The 18,916-nt window shown below is 45.1% G+C and overlaps 1 protein-coding gene across 1 annotated transcript in view; it reads left to right on the top strand.

The window, feature by feature from the left end:
• Nucleotides 1-2,669: 2,669 nt before the first annotated feature.
• The window catches only part of STC1 (stanniocalcin 1), a 28,221-nt gene continuing 11,974 nt past the window's right edge, over nt 2,670-18,916 (top strand). The window contains exons 1-2 of the mRNA XM_085633312.1: nt 2,670-2,907; nt 7,700-7,842. Of these exons, the coding sequence (XP_085489438.1) occupies nt 2,784-2,907; nt 7,700-7,842 (267 nt within the window). The 5' untranslated portion in view covers nt 2,670-2,783. The remainder of the gene's footprint in view (nt 2,908-7,699; nt 7,843-18,916) is intronic.

The following is an 18,916-nucleotide window of genomic DNA, read 5'->3' as shown; positions in this document are numbered from 1 at the left end:
GTGTTCAGGTGCAGATCCAACCACACTGCAGGCATCTCTCAGCGTTTAGTTTAGAAGGGGAGTGGAAGTATGCAAAATGCTTATCCCCAGTCTCAGCTTATTGTTAAATGCTTGTATAGCACAGCTTATCGCCCTAAAGGGTATACAGGAGCTATGCTGCAGGAATCAGTCAAAGATCCAGGTCTTGAGTCCCTTCCTGAAGTGGGCCAGGGAGGGTGCGGTGCGGAGGTGAAGGGGGAGGGCATACAGGCTTTGGTGGCGAGATGGGAGAAGGAGCATTCTCCAGAGCTTCAGTGGCGAATACATGTTATCTGTGAGAGTGGAAATGTAGGCTTTGGTTCATGTAGGCGGTCCTTGGTTGTGGGGGGCTTGGTAGGCATGGGTTAGAAGCTTGAAATTAAATCTCTTCTGAACGGGGAGCCAGTAGAGGTCCATCGGGTGCTGGATGATGTGTGTCCTTTTGGGCAGGTTGAGGATCAGTCTGGCAGCTGCGTTCTTGATCGTCTCGAGTCTTTGCATGAGTTTGGTGGTGGTGCCTGCATAGAGTGCATTGCCATAGTCTAGTTGGCTGGTGATGAGGGCCAGTGTCACCGCTTTCCTGGTTCTGATGAAGAGCTGTCTGAAGACTTTGTGGAACATGCAGAAGCAGGTTGAGGAACTGGTGTTGACCTGATGTTTCATGGAGAGTTTGCTGTACAGGATGATGCTGAGGTGACGGGCGTGGTCTTTTTGCATGTTGATGGGTCTGAGCTCTGCTGGCCACCAGGAGTCGTTCTAGAGGGCGGTGTGTCTGCCGAAGATCAGAACTTCCGTTTTGTCCATGTTGAGCTTTAAGCAGTGGCCTTTCATCCAGGCTGAGACGTTCTTCATAAAGTTGTGGAAGTTGGTCTTCGTCGAGGTGGAGTCCACTGAGAGTGAGAGGATGAGCTGTGTATCGTCGGCATAGGAGATGATGTTGATGTCCTGTGTGAGGGGTGTCATGTAGATGTCGAAGAGGATAGGACTGAGGGATGAGCCCTGAGGGACGCTGCAGATGGTGTACCTGGGTTGCGAGGTGAGGAAGGGAGGCGGACCTTCAGGGTGCATCCTGTGAGGAAGGATGCCATCCATCTAAATGCATCGTCTGTAATTCCTATCTGGCATAGTTGATTGATGAGTGTGTGGTGGGAGACAGTGTTGAAAGCTGCTGATAGGTCCAGGAGGATCAGGGTGGCTGATTCTCCTCTCTTGAGTAGGGTGCGGATGTCATCTGTTGCTGAGATCAGGGCTGACTCAGTGCTGTGGTTGGCTCTGAAACCTGATTGGAAAGGGTCCAATAACTTGTTTCTCTCCAGGTGTTCGGTGAATTGGAGGTTGATGGCTTTCTCCAGGACTATGGAGGGTAAAGGGAACAGGGAGATGGACATATACAATTGACGCCCCCACCCCCTTTCCTGGAAGGACAAAAATGTACATTAAATAAAAAAAGAAGAGTTGCTTTTGTTTGTTGTTTGTTATTTGTATTCTTATAGTTTGACGTTTCCGGTTTAAATGCAATGCTGCAAGAAACAGACTGCAAAGGGGTTTGAGCTCAAAAGCGCTGAGAGGCTGAAAGTTTCACACTAGGTGGCATGCATTCTGCTTGTGCAACTGAGATCTTGTTTTGAGTGCTTTCTCTGCTTCCACCAAATGCTGTCATAGATATCAAATGGCCTTATGTCAGGTGTCACATTTGCAGTCACACTTGTTACGGTTAGGTGTGGCAGCACTTCTGGCTTTAACACCAAGGGGGACTTTGCATGCTGGGATTTTGAGACTATGAAAATATTTGATCGGAAACTGCATGTTCAAGAATGCAACGTGATGTTGGCAAAAAATTCCCAGGACTGACTGAAAGTGTAAAATATGACTTGGGAGCTACTTTTCAGCTTTTGTACTGTATGCCGTACAACCCTAATGCAACCTTTTACTGTCCAAAATTTGCAAAAATGTTCTGCTTGTCAGTCATCTCTCTGCATATCTCCTCACTAAACGAGCATTCACTGACAATGTTAGACTCGCCAACAACTACATCCTTGATTAGAAATAATTCAAAGGCACCGATATTCAGACGATTTAACTCGTAAATTGTGCAGTGCACATATTTCCACCCTTATGTTTCAGGTGAGGTCGGCAGGGGGGTAAAGTCCTACATGCACATACAGCATTTACAAAATCCACCCAAACGTCAAGCATCAAACTAACTAATTGAAATGCATGCATGCCCTATCTCCTCGTGTCACCAAAAAACGGAAATGGGGCAACTTGAAATCTTTATTTGCTCGGATTAAACTGTTCTCGTCGGGGGTGGGGCATTAATTAATGCCTATTGATGGCGACAAGGCAGGATCCCCGGTTCACCACACCCTGCTGGTGAAGTGCAGTTTATCTGCCGGACCTTCTTTGATTAATATATTTGTTAGAAGCAGGCGATTGTCGTGTGCATGTGAGAGAGAGAGAGGAGACGGGTGCCACTTGCAGTTCGATTATCCTCAGGATGTTTTTTTTTCCGGCTCAGTGGAAAGTTAAGTTTTTTAAACTATTCATCAGCGCATGAATGAGAATGGCACCTGATTGGCTCTCTTCACCGGGCTTCTGATTGGGTGCGATACGTGCTGGGTACATAAGGGCGGACTGGAAAGGAGCTCGGTCTTCAAACCCCGGACAGCTTTAGAACTACTAGCAGGAGAGCTGTGCAGCTTCCCAGAAGGGACCAGAAACACACAGGAAACATCTAGAACCACCCTCAGGGACCCTGCCAGAGAATGCTCCACAAGTGTGCCCTGCTCCTGCTGCTGGTGGTGGTGTGTACCTGCGCGGCCCAGGACTTCGAGCAGGATGTGTCCTTGAGCGGCCGCAGGTCGAGGGGAGGCGCAGCCCAAAGCTCAGGTAAGGGTCGAGGGGACCACGCGCACGGTTTAGGGGGGACAGGAGCAGGAGCACACAGAGCACTGAAAGAATAGAGGCACACAGAGCTCGGACAGGCGGCGGGGGAAGCAGCCGTCACGTCTCATATAAGGGTGGGGGGGTATTCGCAGCAGCAGCTAGAGGGGGGCGGGCCAGAAAATGAACTGGGAGAACCGAGCCCGGGGTCCAGCTTGGCTCTAAGGACCATAACGTGAGCTGAGCCATTCACATACTTCTTCATTTAAATTGTGCATCGAAAGCCATTCAAAAGTACAACGGTGGCATAACAATTATATGAAATTATTTTTTTAACCTGCAGAAGTGTTTCTCTCTAGATAATTAGTTTGCATTGAATGCCATTTATTGCAAGTGATAATTTACAAACATTATCTTGGAAACATGTATGCCCCCCTACCCCAATGGCGATGCCGCTAGTGATTCAAAAGTAAGCCAGCTGTCGTCTGTATCCTATATATTTTCTTGGTAGTTGTGATATAGGGTCTCTTAAAAACACATACAATTAGGTTTTTTACAATGCACATCCTTAAGGGATGCATTTCAAAGTGCTCTCTCAAACGTGATAATGGAATAGGAGGCAAGGTGAAATAAGATAATTGCCTCTGATCACTCATTTGATTTTAGTCGAGGAAGGAAGCCGGGGTTGATCTTTAGATTGCTGCTTGTGCAGTTAAGCCACAAGAAGGGCATTTCTCTCTCTTTCTCTCTCTTTTGCTTTAGATCAAAGTTTCGTGCTGTTTTTTTTCTTTCTTTCTCGAGGAGCTACACCTGGACATTTTGTTTCAATGAACATACATATTATTTTTTATATCAAGTTGAAATAGGACGACTTTGTCGTAAAATTATCGACGAGGGAGGGTGGCAGGAACTACCTGAAGGCTCGGCTTGTTTTAGGCTCGCAGTTCCAAGAAGTCCTCGAGCTGAGCCAGAGTTCGACACCCCGCTCGATTCTTCCGCGCCTCGCCCGCCTCTCAGCGCTTGTATGAGGCGAGGAGTAGCACCGCACATCTCGAGGAGGAGGACAGTAGCACACAGCTCCCGTAAGGTGCCGCAATACACAGCTTGGATGGGAGCCAAAGGATTAGCAACGCACAGCTCGGGTGCGAGGAATGGCTGCACACAGCTCCGATTAAGGAGCAGGGTGGAGCAGCAGGAAAGGGGCGACGGAATGGCAGCGCACAGCTCAAGGGAGAGGAAGGGCTGCTTTGGAAGGGACCAGAGAAGCAGCAGAAAGCACCCGAGAGGATCCGGAACATACAGCACAGGTCGAGAGAGGGACAGCAGCATGCGGGGTAAGTAGCGGCCAGGGAGAGCAGAGACCCCTTTCCAGTGAAGGAGGGCGACACAGTAACAGATGTTTGTTGTTACCCAACTCAATGGTACTCATTTTATCGACTTCAGAAGGATTGAAGGCTGAGCGGACCCTCCTGGATTTCAACCTGTGATACCCAACTCAATGGTACTAATTTTATCGACTTCAGAAGGATTGAAGGCTGATCGGACCCTGCGGGATTTCAACCTGTGATACCCAACTCAATGGTACTAATTTTATCGACTTCAGAAGGATTGACTGCTGAGCGGACCCTCCGGGATTTCAACCTGTGATACCCAACTCAATGGTACTGCTTTTATTGACTTCAGAAGGATGGAAGGATGAGCGGACCCTCCGGGATTTCAACCTGTGACCATGAGGTCGAACATACACCCCTACGGTGGACGCCTTGGTCCACTAAAGCCACCAGACCCGGCTCCCCCAGTTCCATAGAAAGACGGAATGAGATGCGAGCACCCTTGAAACAAGTAGTAGATTTGAGGGGGAGGTGGGAGGGGCGTTGTATGGATCAAAGGTCAGGCTTTATATGGTCACATTTAAGCAGTGACCATCAGCGGCAGTTCTGGGGCTGGAGGCTAGGGGCGGGAGGTGTGGGGGAGTGGAGCAACCAAGTGAGGGGTTCGGATATAGGGCTTAGTACTCTGACCTATAGAGGGCAAGGCACTCAACTCCAGTGAGGGGGAACTGGGGGAGAGTGACTCACGGCTCGCCCGGGGCAGCGCCATTCATTGCCGAGATGTGACTGGGCATAGTGCTATCGGTAAGTCTCCAACGGACGGGGGGGGGCGGTTTTATGAGAGGCTTTGATGAAAGTGGTGTTATTGGGTGCAGGTTCGAGACTTGTTGCAGGACCTGGTTAGTGTAGATTGACTGAAGAATCACAGTTTTAGGACCTCTGAAGAGTGGCCCTCACTCACGCCTAGGCTATTATTGAGAGCTTCACCTGGTCCATGTCAAGTGCGAGGGGTAACCAGTGTGTCCATCAGTGAGATCCCTACGTCTGTTGACAAATGATCGCCAGAGATGCCCTCCAGAGGCTTCACTCGCGAATGTGTGTGAAACACCGGCAGCAGCGAGGCGCTGTCCAGCACCGGAAGTACCCGGGTCATGTGCCGCAGAAGGCTGTGGTGAAAGCACGTGTGTTGGCCGCACCCTCCAACACACCCCTGCTCAAGTGTGTCTCATTACTGCAAGATGTTTCGGTGGCTTCGAAAGTATTTATTCGGTCAAGTGCAGAGAGCGCGGTTTGGCATCAAACGGGCGATATGAGACATGAACGGGCTCTTCCCCCAACTGTGTGGTTCGAGTCTCTAGGGGCGGAGGACATGTTCTGCTTTAATGGCTGCTTCGACTACGTCATGCACAATCCGAGTTCCCTTGGCGCTTCAACACAGTGCAGCCCTACAACATGTGTTTTTTTTGTTGTTTTTTAAATTTTCCCTCAGTCTGTCGAGGGCTGGGACGCTGATTCCCTCTTTGGTGTTAACACCAGCAAGTCGCGCAGGGATCCTCAAGTGTGTGGCATTGTGGGGGTGAAGGGGGCAATGGTGTCGCGTCCCCACCAGAGGGAGGGCCAGTATAGATCAAGGCATTGCTTACTTTGAGTAAAGACCGTTGGTGCACTACACTCTACTGGTTAAATGCACCCCTTATCGTGCACTATTGGGTCGATGGCGGCGTGTACATGGCATAGTTCCACTTCCAACGGACCCCTTCCGTGTTCTGTACAGCTCAACTGCTTGTTGCCTTAGACCAGACAAGAACTCCATGCACAGACCGTTGTCATTGCCGTCAAGGGGCCGCTTTTCCATGCACTAAACACTTGTGCAAGTTCTCATAAGCCTGTTTTTGAACAGTACCGTGTGTGTGGGGGGAAGGGGGGGAAGGGAGGGGGTAGCGTAGAGCTTGAGTACTGCTCTGCCTACTAAATAATTGTGTGTGATGGTGCACATATCAGCTGGAAGCTCTTCCGGGTGGACATTTCCCGAGGGGAGCGTCATTTTCACTTCAATAAAGTGCATCAATTTCACTCGCAGAATTTGAAGCCGCTCATCAAGGGAGTGAGAATTGATTGACCTGAAACATCCTTGGCATGATTGGTCCACTATCCGGTGGGTAATTGGCCTTTAATCTTTAACTAGCTAGATATGTAATCGTAGTGCATTATATAGAGCTTGTTATTCTCCAGGTATAAAAATAAAAAAAAGTCTAATTAATCTTTAAAATGATATTTGTCTTAAATAGTATGCTGGCCAGTTGGCCACACAGTAAGGTTTTAAGATTAAACCCACAACAAATCATGCACATCAAAAGAACCAGAACACCTTTAAGCCAGTATTACAGCCAACTGTAACACTTCACCCAGCACATCCCTCCAACAAAATGCGCGGACGGATTCCCAGTTTGCAGTTTCTCTGCAGGGTCCCCTCAGTCCAAGGCATCATTGCTTGACCTTCCAGTCTGAAGGGAGTTGATTATGGATTTGTGTATGTATGCCTGAGGCAGGAAGGAAACTTGCTGGGGAACCAAAGGTGTTTAATAATTTCGATTAAAGTAGGATGATTGGCAGCTGGGTTCTAGTGCTTTTTAATGTAATCGACAAATTGACTCGTAGGAGCAGGTATTCACTCTCTTCGTTCCATTACAGAACAAACATAAAGTATGAAACGTGAACTGAAGTCTACACTTTGTACGTTTTGCACACTGTGAGACAAAGGAACAGAGGCAGTCCTAATGGAAATCTACTTGGGTTAGAGTGTAAGAGTGTTTACATCTCATGAGCATGGCAGCTGGATTCTCGGATTCAGGTTGACAAATGGTGGTAGATTCTCAGGCATATGCACTTTATAATAGCTCTTGCTGCCTTCAATAAGAGTTCATTGAAACAATGGAGTGCCACCAACTCCCGGGCCTTTCTCGCTGCAAGTGTGGTGTTTGCAACCTACCCATGTTGTAAATTCACTTTTGTTAGAGTCCCATGAAAGGAGCGAAGAGTTAACTAGTGCGGACTGCAATTACTTGCTCTCAAAAATGGCTGCCCAACTTCATGCCTAGTGACAAAGTAGGTCTAGTCTTGTTGTATCCCTTGCTCTTGGGCAAAACTGTGAGCACTGAAACCACCACAAATGATGTTGATGCAAGTGAGTGGCAAGAGATTGTCCCTCCCAAGAATAGAGGGGCTGCTGGCTACAGTTCTTCAAGCAGAAATGCGTCTGATCCTATTGTTGCAGGTTATCAGTGGAGGGCTTGTGTTTGTGTGAGTTTCCTGACTGGGATGTTGGACGTATGGTATTTAGCGTGGGTATTTGAGTTGGCTTGCAAGTCTGTCGTTCTCTACTGGAAGCACCAAGCTCCTGTCTTGCTGAATTACTGTACGGTATTCAAACCTGTATCATTTTTTCACTCCTTGTGTTCTTTTTGCAGCTGAAGTGGTGCGCTGTCTGAGTAGTGCCCTCCAGGTAGGCTGTGGAGCATTCGCTTGCCTGGAGAATTCAACATGTGACACTGACGGAATGTATGACATCTGCAAGTCTTTTCTATACAGTGCTGCTAAATTTGACACTCAGGTACGTGGTTGGTCTTTTGCATCACAGTTTGATTTCTGTGTATGGTGCCTTCTTTAATGAGGATTCTCTCAGTGAATAGGCCCTGCTTGGGGACGCTGAAGCGTTTTGAGGGTGGAGGATTGCTTAAAGGAAAATGTCTGGCTTGCATTTTAAGCCCTGAGTAATACATTTAAAAGCCTGCTGAAGTGGAAAAAAGGAAATATTTGATTACTTTCTGTATAAAATGCATCTATGTAAAGGAATTTAAGGTGTGATTTGGGATTTTTATATGTAAAATAGTCTTTCATGTATTGCAATGCATACACTCTATAGGAGGTGGAATCATCTATCAAACATCCAAAATCACAAGATAGGAGAGCATTCTCCTGGCAGAGTCTCAACCCACTTAAAGTAGATTTTTAAGATGTCTTAACAGTAGGTCATGCAGACAGCTGTGCTTTCAAGATAAACCAAAAACAGATGCTGTATGTACTCTTCATGTACGTGAGTTGTCGGGAAGACCACCCCGCCCATCACACGTCACATGTCCATGAACCTCCATTCGATTGGTTTGTCCATCTTTAAATGTGCTTACTACTCTGATTTGTCCTTGCAATTGAAAGCGCCCCTCATAGCTTGCATCAACTTCCGAATCTCATAGTAACTGCATCCTGTTGTTCCCTGTTTTAATATTTTCCTTGGAGCGAAGCCTCTACCAACAAGTCTCTTACACGCTTAACCTGTGGTTGTTCACTATGAAGGCCTCAGTTTAACTGACTCTGCATTACTGTACCATAATGCCTTCTCTATCCCTACAAAGAAACCTACACAGGCCTAAATTTTGACAACCAGATTTCATCAGGTATTGTCTAGCTAAACTTGTACAAGGAAAAACTGAGTCTATGAATTACTGTAGATGTTTTAATCAGGCTGTGGGCATAAACATCGGTATTAAATGCGTTTATTGTGTCAAAGTTACTACAGTATTAATGAAGATCCATTAAAGTGCACCTAAATCACCAGATGCAGAAAATCAGATACGCCTTTCAGAATTGTTAAGTCTAAACTATGGGTGTTCCTGCCGTACAATGACTCCCATCCAGCATTTAAGGTTAAACTTAAAAATACATTAAGACTATTGTGACATAATACTGATTGCTTCAAAGTCTAAAAATGAGACATATGTTAGTAAGGACACAGTTCTATTACATCTTTTAACACAGGGTTGTCTCTTGCTCAAATTGACTGTGCCGCATATCCCTTTCAATATCTATTCTTCTTAAAAAGCAGAAACTAGCTTTTGCACACTGCCCGCCCAATCTGCAACCGTGCGACTAACTATTCTGGGTTTACACCATTTCACAATCATTGGAGATGACCAGTCTTTGTATATTTTTCCCCTTTTATTTCTTTGACCCACTGTTTGATGCCTTGGCAAGTAGATTTCAAATTCCACTACCAATTAAACCAACTTTCCTAAATCCGAAGCAATAACAGTTGGAACCTTAAATGATCTCCTTTGTTTCAGCACTTGGGCTTAATATTGCAGGACTAGTGTGTTACATGAACTAAGATTGCAGACTTGAGTTTTTTTTCTCTAAAGTTGTTTTTCTATATGAAGAGTCCAATATCCGAAACATTTGGATCAACCCAATTTCAAATTGGAGATGGACTAAGGAGCACTTTAGGCAGATTGAGTACCACTTTCATAAAGCTTTCCAGTGCTTCCTCCAACCAGCTGGTACATTACTTCCCGTACAATACTGTTAGAAATGGGGGTCTCTAGTTGGCAGTGGCTTGCACCCTGCCCAAGTAGGGACCCTTCCTTCTAGTCAGGGTAAGGGAATTACACACAAGATTGCCTCTGCTCACCCTCTTGGTAGATTGGCGCGAGCAGTGAGGCGTATCTCAGAGGCAATGTGTAAAACAGTTAAACACTACAAATGGACACCACACCAGTTTAGAACAAGCATTTGCAGTGCAATAGATCTTGCATTTGTGAGAGTTTTAAACTATTAGAAATATAAATGACAATGCCTTTTATTTATCTGTTTTGAAAATTAACATAAATAAAAAGTATTGTCATTTACAATACCTATAGCTCAAACTCCTGTCAATGCTCGACCTATTTCATTTCAAAGAATGCGGCCGCCATTGTCCTGGGCTGCTTGGACAGTGAAAGCGCGCATGGCGTGCTGAATGTTGCAGGAAAGCATGTTGTGCCTTCAGTAGGAGAGACTCGTTATAGAAAAAGTGTTTACAGACTAAATAAGACATACTGTGTAAGGCCAGAAGTAAAAGGGCCAGTCCTCATGGGAGGATACAAATTAAGACAAGGTGGTACTAAGGAGGACCTAACAAGCCTATTAACTAATTAGAAGCCTTAATTTCCGAAGGACAATGACACAAGCCAATGGCAAATATGGGCCTGAGAGTGGGTGGGGGTTTGAGTCCATACTCGAATACAGCATGCATTGCTGAGCAGTGCCTGCACTGCCCGGCTTGACCTAACAGTGCTGTATGGGAGGTGCGGATGAAGCTGGACAAACAAAAACAAATAAAGCCAGCAAATATAAACCAAGCAAACGCGAGTTACAAAATACAAGCCAATGGTAAGCAATGGGCAGAATGTGTTCACAGGGATACTTTCTGAATGTCCCCAGGAAGACAACAAACCTGACAGGTGCGCTGTCATGTAGGACAGCCCCCCTCTCTAGACTCTGCGTGGTTTCATCCAGTCTGAGTAGAAATTGGGCAGGGTTAATATGCAGCATACTTGTTCTGATGGAATTTCAGACAAAGACCCAGTCGGATTTTAGAGGCTATACAATGAAGTTGAATTGAATTCTTTTCAAAACGAACAAGTAAACACCTCCAGATCGGGGCAATCACTTCTCCACCGAATGGGATGCCACGACGTTCAGCGTTCAGGCCAAGCGTAATAATGAAGCTGGTGCTCGCTACAGGCACTAATGAAAAGGCAATCTTCTGCCCTATACTTGTAATGACACTGACATATTAATCTTAATTTAGGCATCAGTGCTTCATTCCACAATCCTTACTTTTAACACATTTGTCCATTCTGTAACTTTCTACTGGAAAGGAGACCACACCCCAAATGGATACCAGATTCCTAAAATATTAAAGTAGAAACATGTCTTTAAACCTTTTGTTATTATCAGAGCGGAAATTCGATGGTTATCATGTATTGTGCCCCACAATGAGAATGAGATATTCATATTTTTTGTAGACACGGGGAGATTAATCAGCAGCTCTGTTAAATACATTTAAGTGATGTCCTGAGCTGCCGATTATTCTCCCTGTGTCTGCAAAAAATATGAAACTGTAATTGTATAATGTAACTGGTGCTTGTGGAAAGCACAACGAAAATGAAACAAAAAGACTGCAGAGCAAGCTCCTGCTAATGCGAGCAGCCTGCAGAGAGAGAGGACTTGGCTCAGCAGCCAGAGCTGCAGACTTCAGAGCTAGAGATCCGTGTTCAAACCTCGGCATCAGTTCAACATCCTGTGAATGATTGTGGGCAAATCTTTGCCCTAAAATGCACTAAAAAGCATCGATCAATATTGGAGGTGTGGTGGGGGCCCACACAATCCCTATTGTGGGAGGGTTGGGGGTGGGGAGCACAGAAATAATTAGGTGGACAGGCAATTGAGAAGGGAGCAGAGGCAGGCAGTAACAAAACAAGCCCAATCCGCCTTAAAAGGAAGCCCAAACCAAACTATCCTACCAAAAAAAGCCCAACTGACGGCAACCATCTAGAAGTGCAAAAAGTCTAAATAAACCTAAATAAAATAAAAGCAACAGAGTGGGAGGCACAGCAGGGACGGCGGCAGTAACATAACTGTGGAATTAAGAGGGAATGGGTGTAAGAATTCTATATTTAAATGTAAGCAGGTAGGGAGCTGAAGTTGAACACTGTCAAACAGTAACAGGACAGGAATCCAAGCAGAAAAATAGCCCCACAAATAACAGATAAAGAACCATAGTGGAATGAAACCGTACTAAGTCCCTGCTCTGTGGGAGGAACAGAAGAGAGAAAGGAGGTACAAGGGGCAGGACTGACCACTAGCAAGCTGGGATATTTGAAGGACACTGACACAGACAAATAAAAAGCAATGTCAAGAAAGGGGATGGACTTAATGCCCACAGAGCGATTACAACAGGTCTCTAAGAGACAGCTGGGCTGTCTAACTGGACCTAAAAATAACCGATCTTTATCTGAAAGATTCAAGACAAAAATGACAAAAATCCAACATACACAAGTAAAGGTTGCTTTTAAAAGGTATAAAACAGTTCAGTTCATTGACAACTATGGATGCATCACATTTAGCACACAGTACCTGGGATGCATCAAAATTAGACAAACAGGCGCTGGGGAGGTGAGGCACTGGAAAAGCATAGTGTTGCATCAGTTCCTTACTACCATGGGAGATGATTCAGCAGATGCTTACTGTCAGGGGTGGTGCTGTGTAGGTTCCTTACTGTGAGGAGAGGTGATGCGTCGATTTCTGACACGCGGCCTTGGTTCCTTACTGCTGGGCTGCAGCCATGTATGACTGGCGCACAGGTGCAATACATAAAAAATCAGGACACGCTGGGTTGATGTGGCGAAACACTCTGACGATTTTTCCAGTCTGGTGACAGGTGATGCATAGGTTTCTGTAGCTGCACAGCAGGGCCTGTGTCATAGTTGGAGCGGGGTCTCAGACATCGGAGACATGATGATCATTCAGATGCACGGCAGGTGCTGCATCAATTCTTCAGCCACACGGCAATGCAGCAACAGGGAAAAATCAATACCAAAGGGGATGATGGACGGAGCGTTTGAGCAAATCAAACACTCACCCCCAGTCAACTGATCTGGGTTAAATCCATCATCATTCTTTAGCTCACTCCACCACCCCAGTTCAGACATGGCCATATGCAAATAAGTCTGACCCTGTGCCTCATGGGAACAGTCCAGCCCGAACTGCCAAGCCATGTCTTCCCTGGACCGGAAACAAGAATCCTGGGACTGGTTTCGGGTTCATAACCGTCATCAGCCAGGCTATCTTGAATCCAGTGGCAAAGTGAGCAAGAGACCCACGTCTGGACATACCCTGCCAACTTAGGAAGAACGAAGTGATACCAAAGGGGATGATGGACGGAGCATTTGAGCAAATCAAACACTCGCCCCCAGTCAACTGATCTGGGTTTAATCCATCATCATTCTTTAGCTCACTCCACCACCCCAGTTCAGAAATGGCCATATGCAAATCAGTCTAACCCTGTGCCTCATGGGAACAGTCCAGCCCGAACTGCAATTGTCACCCCGAGTGGGACGGGTATGCTCAGACATGAGTCCTGTGCTCTCCATGCCACTGGAATCAACCTGTCCTGGCTGAAGAGGGGTGAAACCCCGAAACCGGGCCTAGGATGCTTGTTTCCAGTCGAGGGAGGACCTGGTCTGACAGTTCGGGCTGAACTGTTCCCATAGGGCACAGGGTCAAGACTGATTTGCATATGGTTGGGTCCACACTGGAATGTCATGGTGAGCAAAAAAACGATGGATTTAGGCCCAGATCTCTGTACTGGGGGGAATGTATGACATTGTTCTGCATTCTGTCCATCAATAGTTCTTTTTGCAACAGGGAAAAAGGAACTGAAGGTCAATGCATGGGTTTTCTTCTCTACTTTGCAGCAAGGCCACCTCCAAGGGCCCAGAACTTGAATTGGCACCACTTGGCAGGTCAGAGCTCCCAGCAAAGAAGTTTGGGGGTTCAAAATGAAGTCTTTGATGACTCTGAGGCTTCTTAAGAGGAGGCGAATGCACACAAGCCCTTTAAGAACCTTGACAAGCAGGATAACTAAAACAATGTCCAGTCCTTTTACTGTCGAAGACAGAAGCAGCAGGCCAGCAAAACACAGGAACAAGCAGAGTGGCAGTCCCCCCTCCTACAGCTTCTTCAACTCTTCTTGGCACAATCTCCTCTTGTTCCAGAAGTGCTCTACAAAGAAGTTGTCACAGGTCCAGCACTTCCACCAGTTTCTGCCTTTTGAAGTAGGCGATCTTCAAAGGATCGTCTTTGCAGTGCACAATATCCTGCATTTCTCTAACCTGGCTCCAGAAACACTACAGGGGGGTGGAGACAGCTTTGTGCCAGGATACGCACAACCCTATTCAGGTGTCAGTGACCACTTCTCCCACCACTCTAGCTCAGGATGACCCACCAGCCTGGTGATGGGCCTTCAGGATATGCACGGCATCCTCAGCTCCCTTTGTGTGACTGTCCATAGTGAATGCACAAACAGCCCAACTGTCAGTCTAAAGCAGACATTGATCCCACAGGCAGGCAGAGACCCAGAACGGTAAAGCAAGAAAATGCCCACTTTCTAAAAGTAGCATTTTTAAACACAATGTAAAAAACAACTTCACTAAAATGTGTATTTTTAAATCCTGAGTTCAAGGAATCCAAACTCCAAATCTCTTTCTCTTCCCAATTGAAAGTTACACTTGTGAGATGTTAAATGCAGCTCCAATTATAAAACTCAGGGAGAGATAGTCCTTGCAATAGTGAAAAATTGGCATTATTTCACTATCAAGACATGTAAAACAAACCAGCACATGTCCTACCTTTTAAATACACTGCCCTCTGCCCATGGGGCTACATTGGGCCTACCTTAGGTGTGCCTTGCTATTAGAAAAAAGGAAGGTTTGGGCCTGGCAAGTGGGTGCACGTACCAGGTCGACATGGCAGTTTAAAAGTGCACATACAGACACTGCAGTGGCAGGTCTGAGACATGGGTACAGGGCTACTTATGTGGGTGGCATAATCGGTGCTGCAGGCCCACTAGTAGCATTTGAATCACAGGCTTACCGGTAAATCAAATATGGCAATCATGGATAACCAGTCACAATTTACACAGGGAGAACTTGCCCTTTATGACTGATCAGCAGTGGTAAAGTGCCCAGAATTCTAAAACCGGCCAAAACAAAATGCAGTACACAGTCAAAAACAGGAGGTCAGAAGCAAAAAAGACAGGGAAAAACACGCCAAAGAGGCCAGTTCAAACAGATACTATTCCATAGAAGTATTGTTCTAAATGCAGCTTTTAAAGTGGAAGAACAGTAGGGCTATAATATTTGTGATAAACATCCCTCTGTACAAGATCCAGTGCACATGCTTTTAATAGGAGTCTGTTATGACTCTCCTCATTGTCCTGCCTTGCTCATGAGTATTTAAAACAGTAATTGGCTTACGGCATCAGTAATGTGGCCATTTGCCATTGACAACACTTTTATACCGCCAATAGACCTCCATTTTTGTTGTATTAAGGTACCATGGGGCAATTCTTTTAAGCGTTCTTAAAGTATGAAACACTCTTTGCGGACATTTGATATTCCGTCCAACTACATCGTCATCTGCATACCAAAGCGCAGATATTCTGAACATTCAAGTTAGGGGGGAGGTCATGCTTGGAGTTTTTAATACCAGAAACAATCCCCAAAATTGACTGTATATTAAATTAACGGTTCCCTTGTGCAGCTACACATATTTTGAATTGTCTTTTAAGACTATCTGCCCCGATACCATGTTTTGATTTGATTGCGTGTAGTGGAATATAACATTTGAATCGCCTTTAAAAGTGGATCAGAAATTCCCCAGTCCAAGAGCATTTGGCAAAGAATGGATGTATTAACCTTCAGAGGTGGCTGCTATGGGGCCATAGTGGTCATGAGGGGGGGATGCCCTACAAGTACTAGCAAGATGAAGTTCATTGTCACTAGTTTCTACTGTCAACTGGTGCTTGAGGGATAAGTTCAAAGATCATTTGTTATAATGTACATCCCTAGGATTCACATTTTCTGGAAACTAGTGACTCTGAATGGTCCAATAATTCTGCTAACATGACTTGTGCGATGACAGTTCAGTCATCCTGAGATGGACCGCTTTCTGTTGAACACGGCAGGTTACATGGCAGATGGGGTTTATTTGCTAACCTAATTTTGTCATTCAGGGAGAAATTCAGGTGGTCTAGTTTATATGATCACTTTTAGAAGCTTGATAGTTAAGAGCCCATACATATACTTCAGCCCTAAGAAACACATTCAATTCTGCCTGACTGGCTAGCATTTGATACTCTATAGGTAGAATGCTAGTGGTTGGTGACTCTCCTTCAACTACACTCTTAGGCATTACTTTAAAATTGTGTCATGCTCCATTATAATGCCTCATAAAAAAATGAGCGAAAGTTGTACGTCAGTCTGTTAAAGGCCTTTGTAGTGATGGATTCTCTTTGGCTAGTGCATCTTAAGGATATCCTTTTTTGGTTGAAGCTGTAATAGCAGCACATCCATGAAACTTTCCAGTAAAATGTGATTGGCTATGACTGACACTGCATTTGGATGATGTCTACTGGAGCTATAAAGGTCCCTCTCTGAGAAGTCCATAGCATTCAACGTGTCTGTGTTATAGGCGGGGGATTGGGGACGTACCTAGCCTTGTTTAGTTCCTAATTGAAAAGGAGATGTCCAGCCTGTACGGCTAGGCCAGGATTAATTTGCATGCCTTTAAAAGAACTTTGAGAGGTATGGAATAGGTCACCTAGATGAAACTGTAGTCAAAGGGTTTTGCAGTATATGACCATCTCTATATGTTGGGCCATAGCTCAAAAATAGGATGACAATAGGACCTGGGGGTATATGTATCACAAAGGCCATTTTTAGAACTTTTCATCCCATGGTGGGTGATTCAAAGGCATATACTTCATGAGTTAGAATGTGAAAGGTGCACAGTGCCAAGTCATCTTTACCTTATTCCTTGTGAATCTATGAGTGTATATACAAGTACACTTTGGCCATTGCTTTACTGAACATTTGAGTGGATTAATCTGTGAGGATTTACATAGCCTTCAGAAGTGGCTAACTTGCTGGTCAGAGTGATACAAAAATGTGTTCCCTACACCGTTGCGCCGAAGCCTATTTGACTGGCATGGTCTTTACCAATGAAGTCGGCGCCGTAAATGTGTGTCATGATATTGATCTCACTGTGAGCTATGCAGTTAATCATCCTTCTGACTGAAGCATATGCACATATTGATGTGTCCCATCACTTCATCAGCAAAGCAACACTTTGGACATGCGTTTAAATTGCATTTCTTTATTATTCTGATGGCAAATGTTTGAGCTTTAGGAGTTCTGTGGGACCATGACGGTCCCTGCTTTCTACAGTTTTTACTATCTGTAAAATCGTTAAACATCAACTTTCACCAGAGGCTGGGCTGTACTGGAGAACCAAAAGCAGCCCAGGCAAAAATGCTGAAATCAGCCTGCTCCCTTTTGACTCTTCCGGAAATCTCTCACTTTCCACCCTCTCTCCTCTCTAATAACTTTCTCGCTTCCTTCCCTCTATTCTATCTATTCTAACCTTGGTGAACTAAAGAAGGTGGCAGAGGGACCAGGAGCATCCCTGGCCTTTAAAAAGTCGAACTCCAAAGGCTCCAGCCACTGGTAAAATGCCCAGTGGAATAAAAGTCCTGTACGGCCATGACCATAGAGCCTCATTAAGAGGGGCCTGCTAAATGGGCTAAATCTTTTTCCCCACATCTGGTATTACCATTATCGAAAATATCTAACTCCAGGGGTGAAATCCAGCCCATTTTGAGTTGGATTTGGCCTCTTAACTAAGAAATGGGGAATGATAATCCCACCCCCTGACATTCCCTAATTTTTGGGCAGATTTTCGTCAGTAGATTTCAGCAGCTGAAATTGCTGTGTAAAAGCTGAGAGAACCATGGTCTTCCCACTGATTTTATAATTCTGATGGGGCCGGTAACAGAAGTTACCAGCCCATCGGGATTAAGAGGCAACTAGCAATGAGGACCAGAGCGTGTGAATGCTCAGTCAGCAGAGTGGGATTTTATTTTCTGAACCTAATAAAAAAAGAAGAAACCCATCAGTGGTCCTTGTAAATTTTTTGTTGCAACCCACCAAAATGTGTTTTCCTCTTGGCAACATTCTAGCTGTGTATACATAACCAAGAATGGGTTGCAGGCTGGTTATTCTTGAGCTAGAGGGGTTTACTCCCACCACGAAAGTGATAATTTTTCTTTGGTTGTAATGTCTCTGTAGGTAATGCTTACTTTTTTTTATTGATGAGGCTTCTAAAATTGGGCCTTCATACTGCACTGCCAAAATGTTGTTCTCCTCTGAATAGGCGTATTAAGAATCTATAAGTTTTTCTCAGTTTAGTAGTCCGTTTACAGTCCTATGTTACTGGAGTCAGTAAAGGTATTGTGTCCTGAGGAAATGAGACCAGCTTTGTTCCCGGCACATGCTACTGTCTTTTTAACTGGAGAACCGGGTTCAATTCCTGGCATTGGCTTAACATCCTGTGATTTGAGGCAAATATCTTAATCTCCCTGTGCCAAACAAGCACTTGCTAATGGGCCAAGTTTATGGTATATAAAACTGCAAAAAATGCCACAAGAAAGATTAATTAAGATTCTCCTATACAGAGATATCGTTGTGTGGGAGTTAAGGACCTCTTGACGATGTAAGACTTTTTTCTGAATGGGCAGGGTTTGCCCCTATTCTCAGATCTTCTTTGAGAAATGCCTTAAATTCTACTTTAAACTGCCCACTCAAATTAAGAGCAAAATTCAAGCAAATATATGCTTGAACATCCAGCCCTGATAAATAGTAAGTCCCTGCTTGCCATTTACTAGGCTCTGCTACAACCTGAATCTCTTCCCACCACACCACCAGCAGTCATGCCACTCACGCTCGGCACAAGAATGCCCTGCTGAAGCCCTCCCTTGTTGCTGCTATGCTGACATACTGCTGATCTGTTAATTTTCAACTCACTGCCCTCTGCAATGCTAAATACATTGTACTGCACTTTTGGGCGTCATTCCTTTAACCGGTGACCAAAGAATACATGCTACTAAGTTCACCCAAAAAAGTCAACCACTACAATTTGTCAAAAAAGATGGGAATTCTGCAATCGGTCAAATACAATTATATTGGTGTCCCTAATACCAAAGGGACACTCTACATGTGGTAAGGACGTGTATTAATGTCATAAATTTGATT

Source organism: Triturus cristatus, chromosome 11 (assembly GCF_964204655.1).
Source record: "Triturus cristatus chromosome 11, aTriCri1.1, whole genome shotgun sequence".
NCBI classification, from domain to species: domain Eukaryota; kingdom Metazoa; phylum Chordata; class Amphibia; order Caudata; family Salamandridae; genus Triturus; species Triturus cristatus.
The sequence above is the reverse complement of the archived record's forward strand: the minus strand, read 5'-3'. Positions and strand labels throughout refer to the sequence as shown.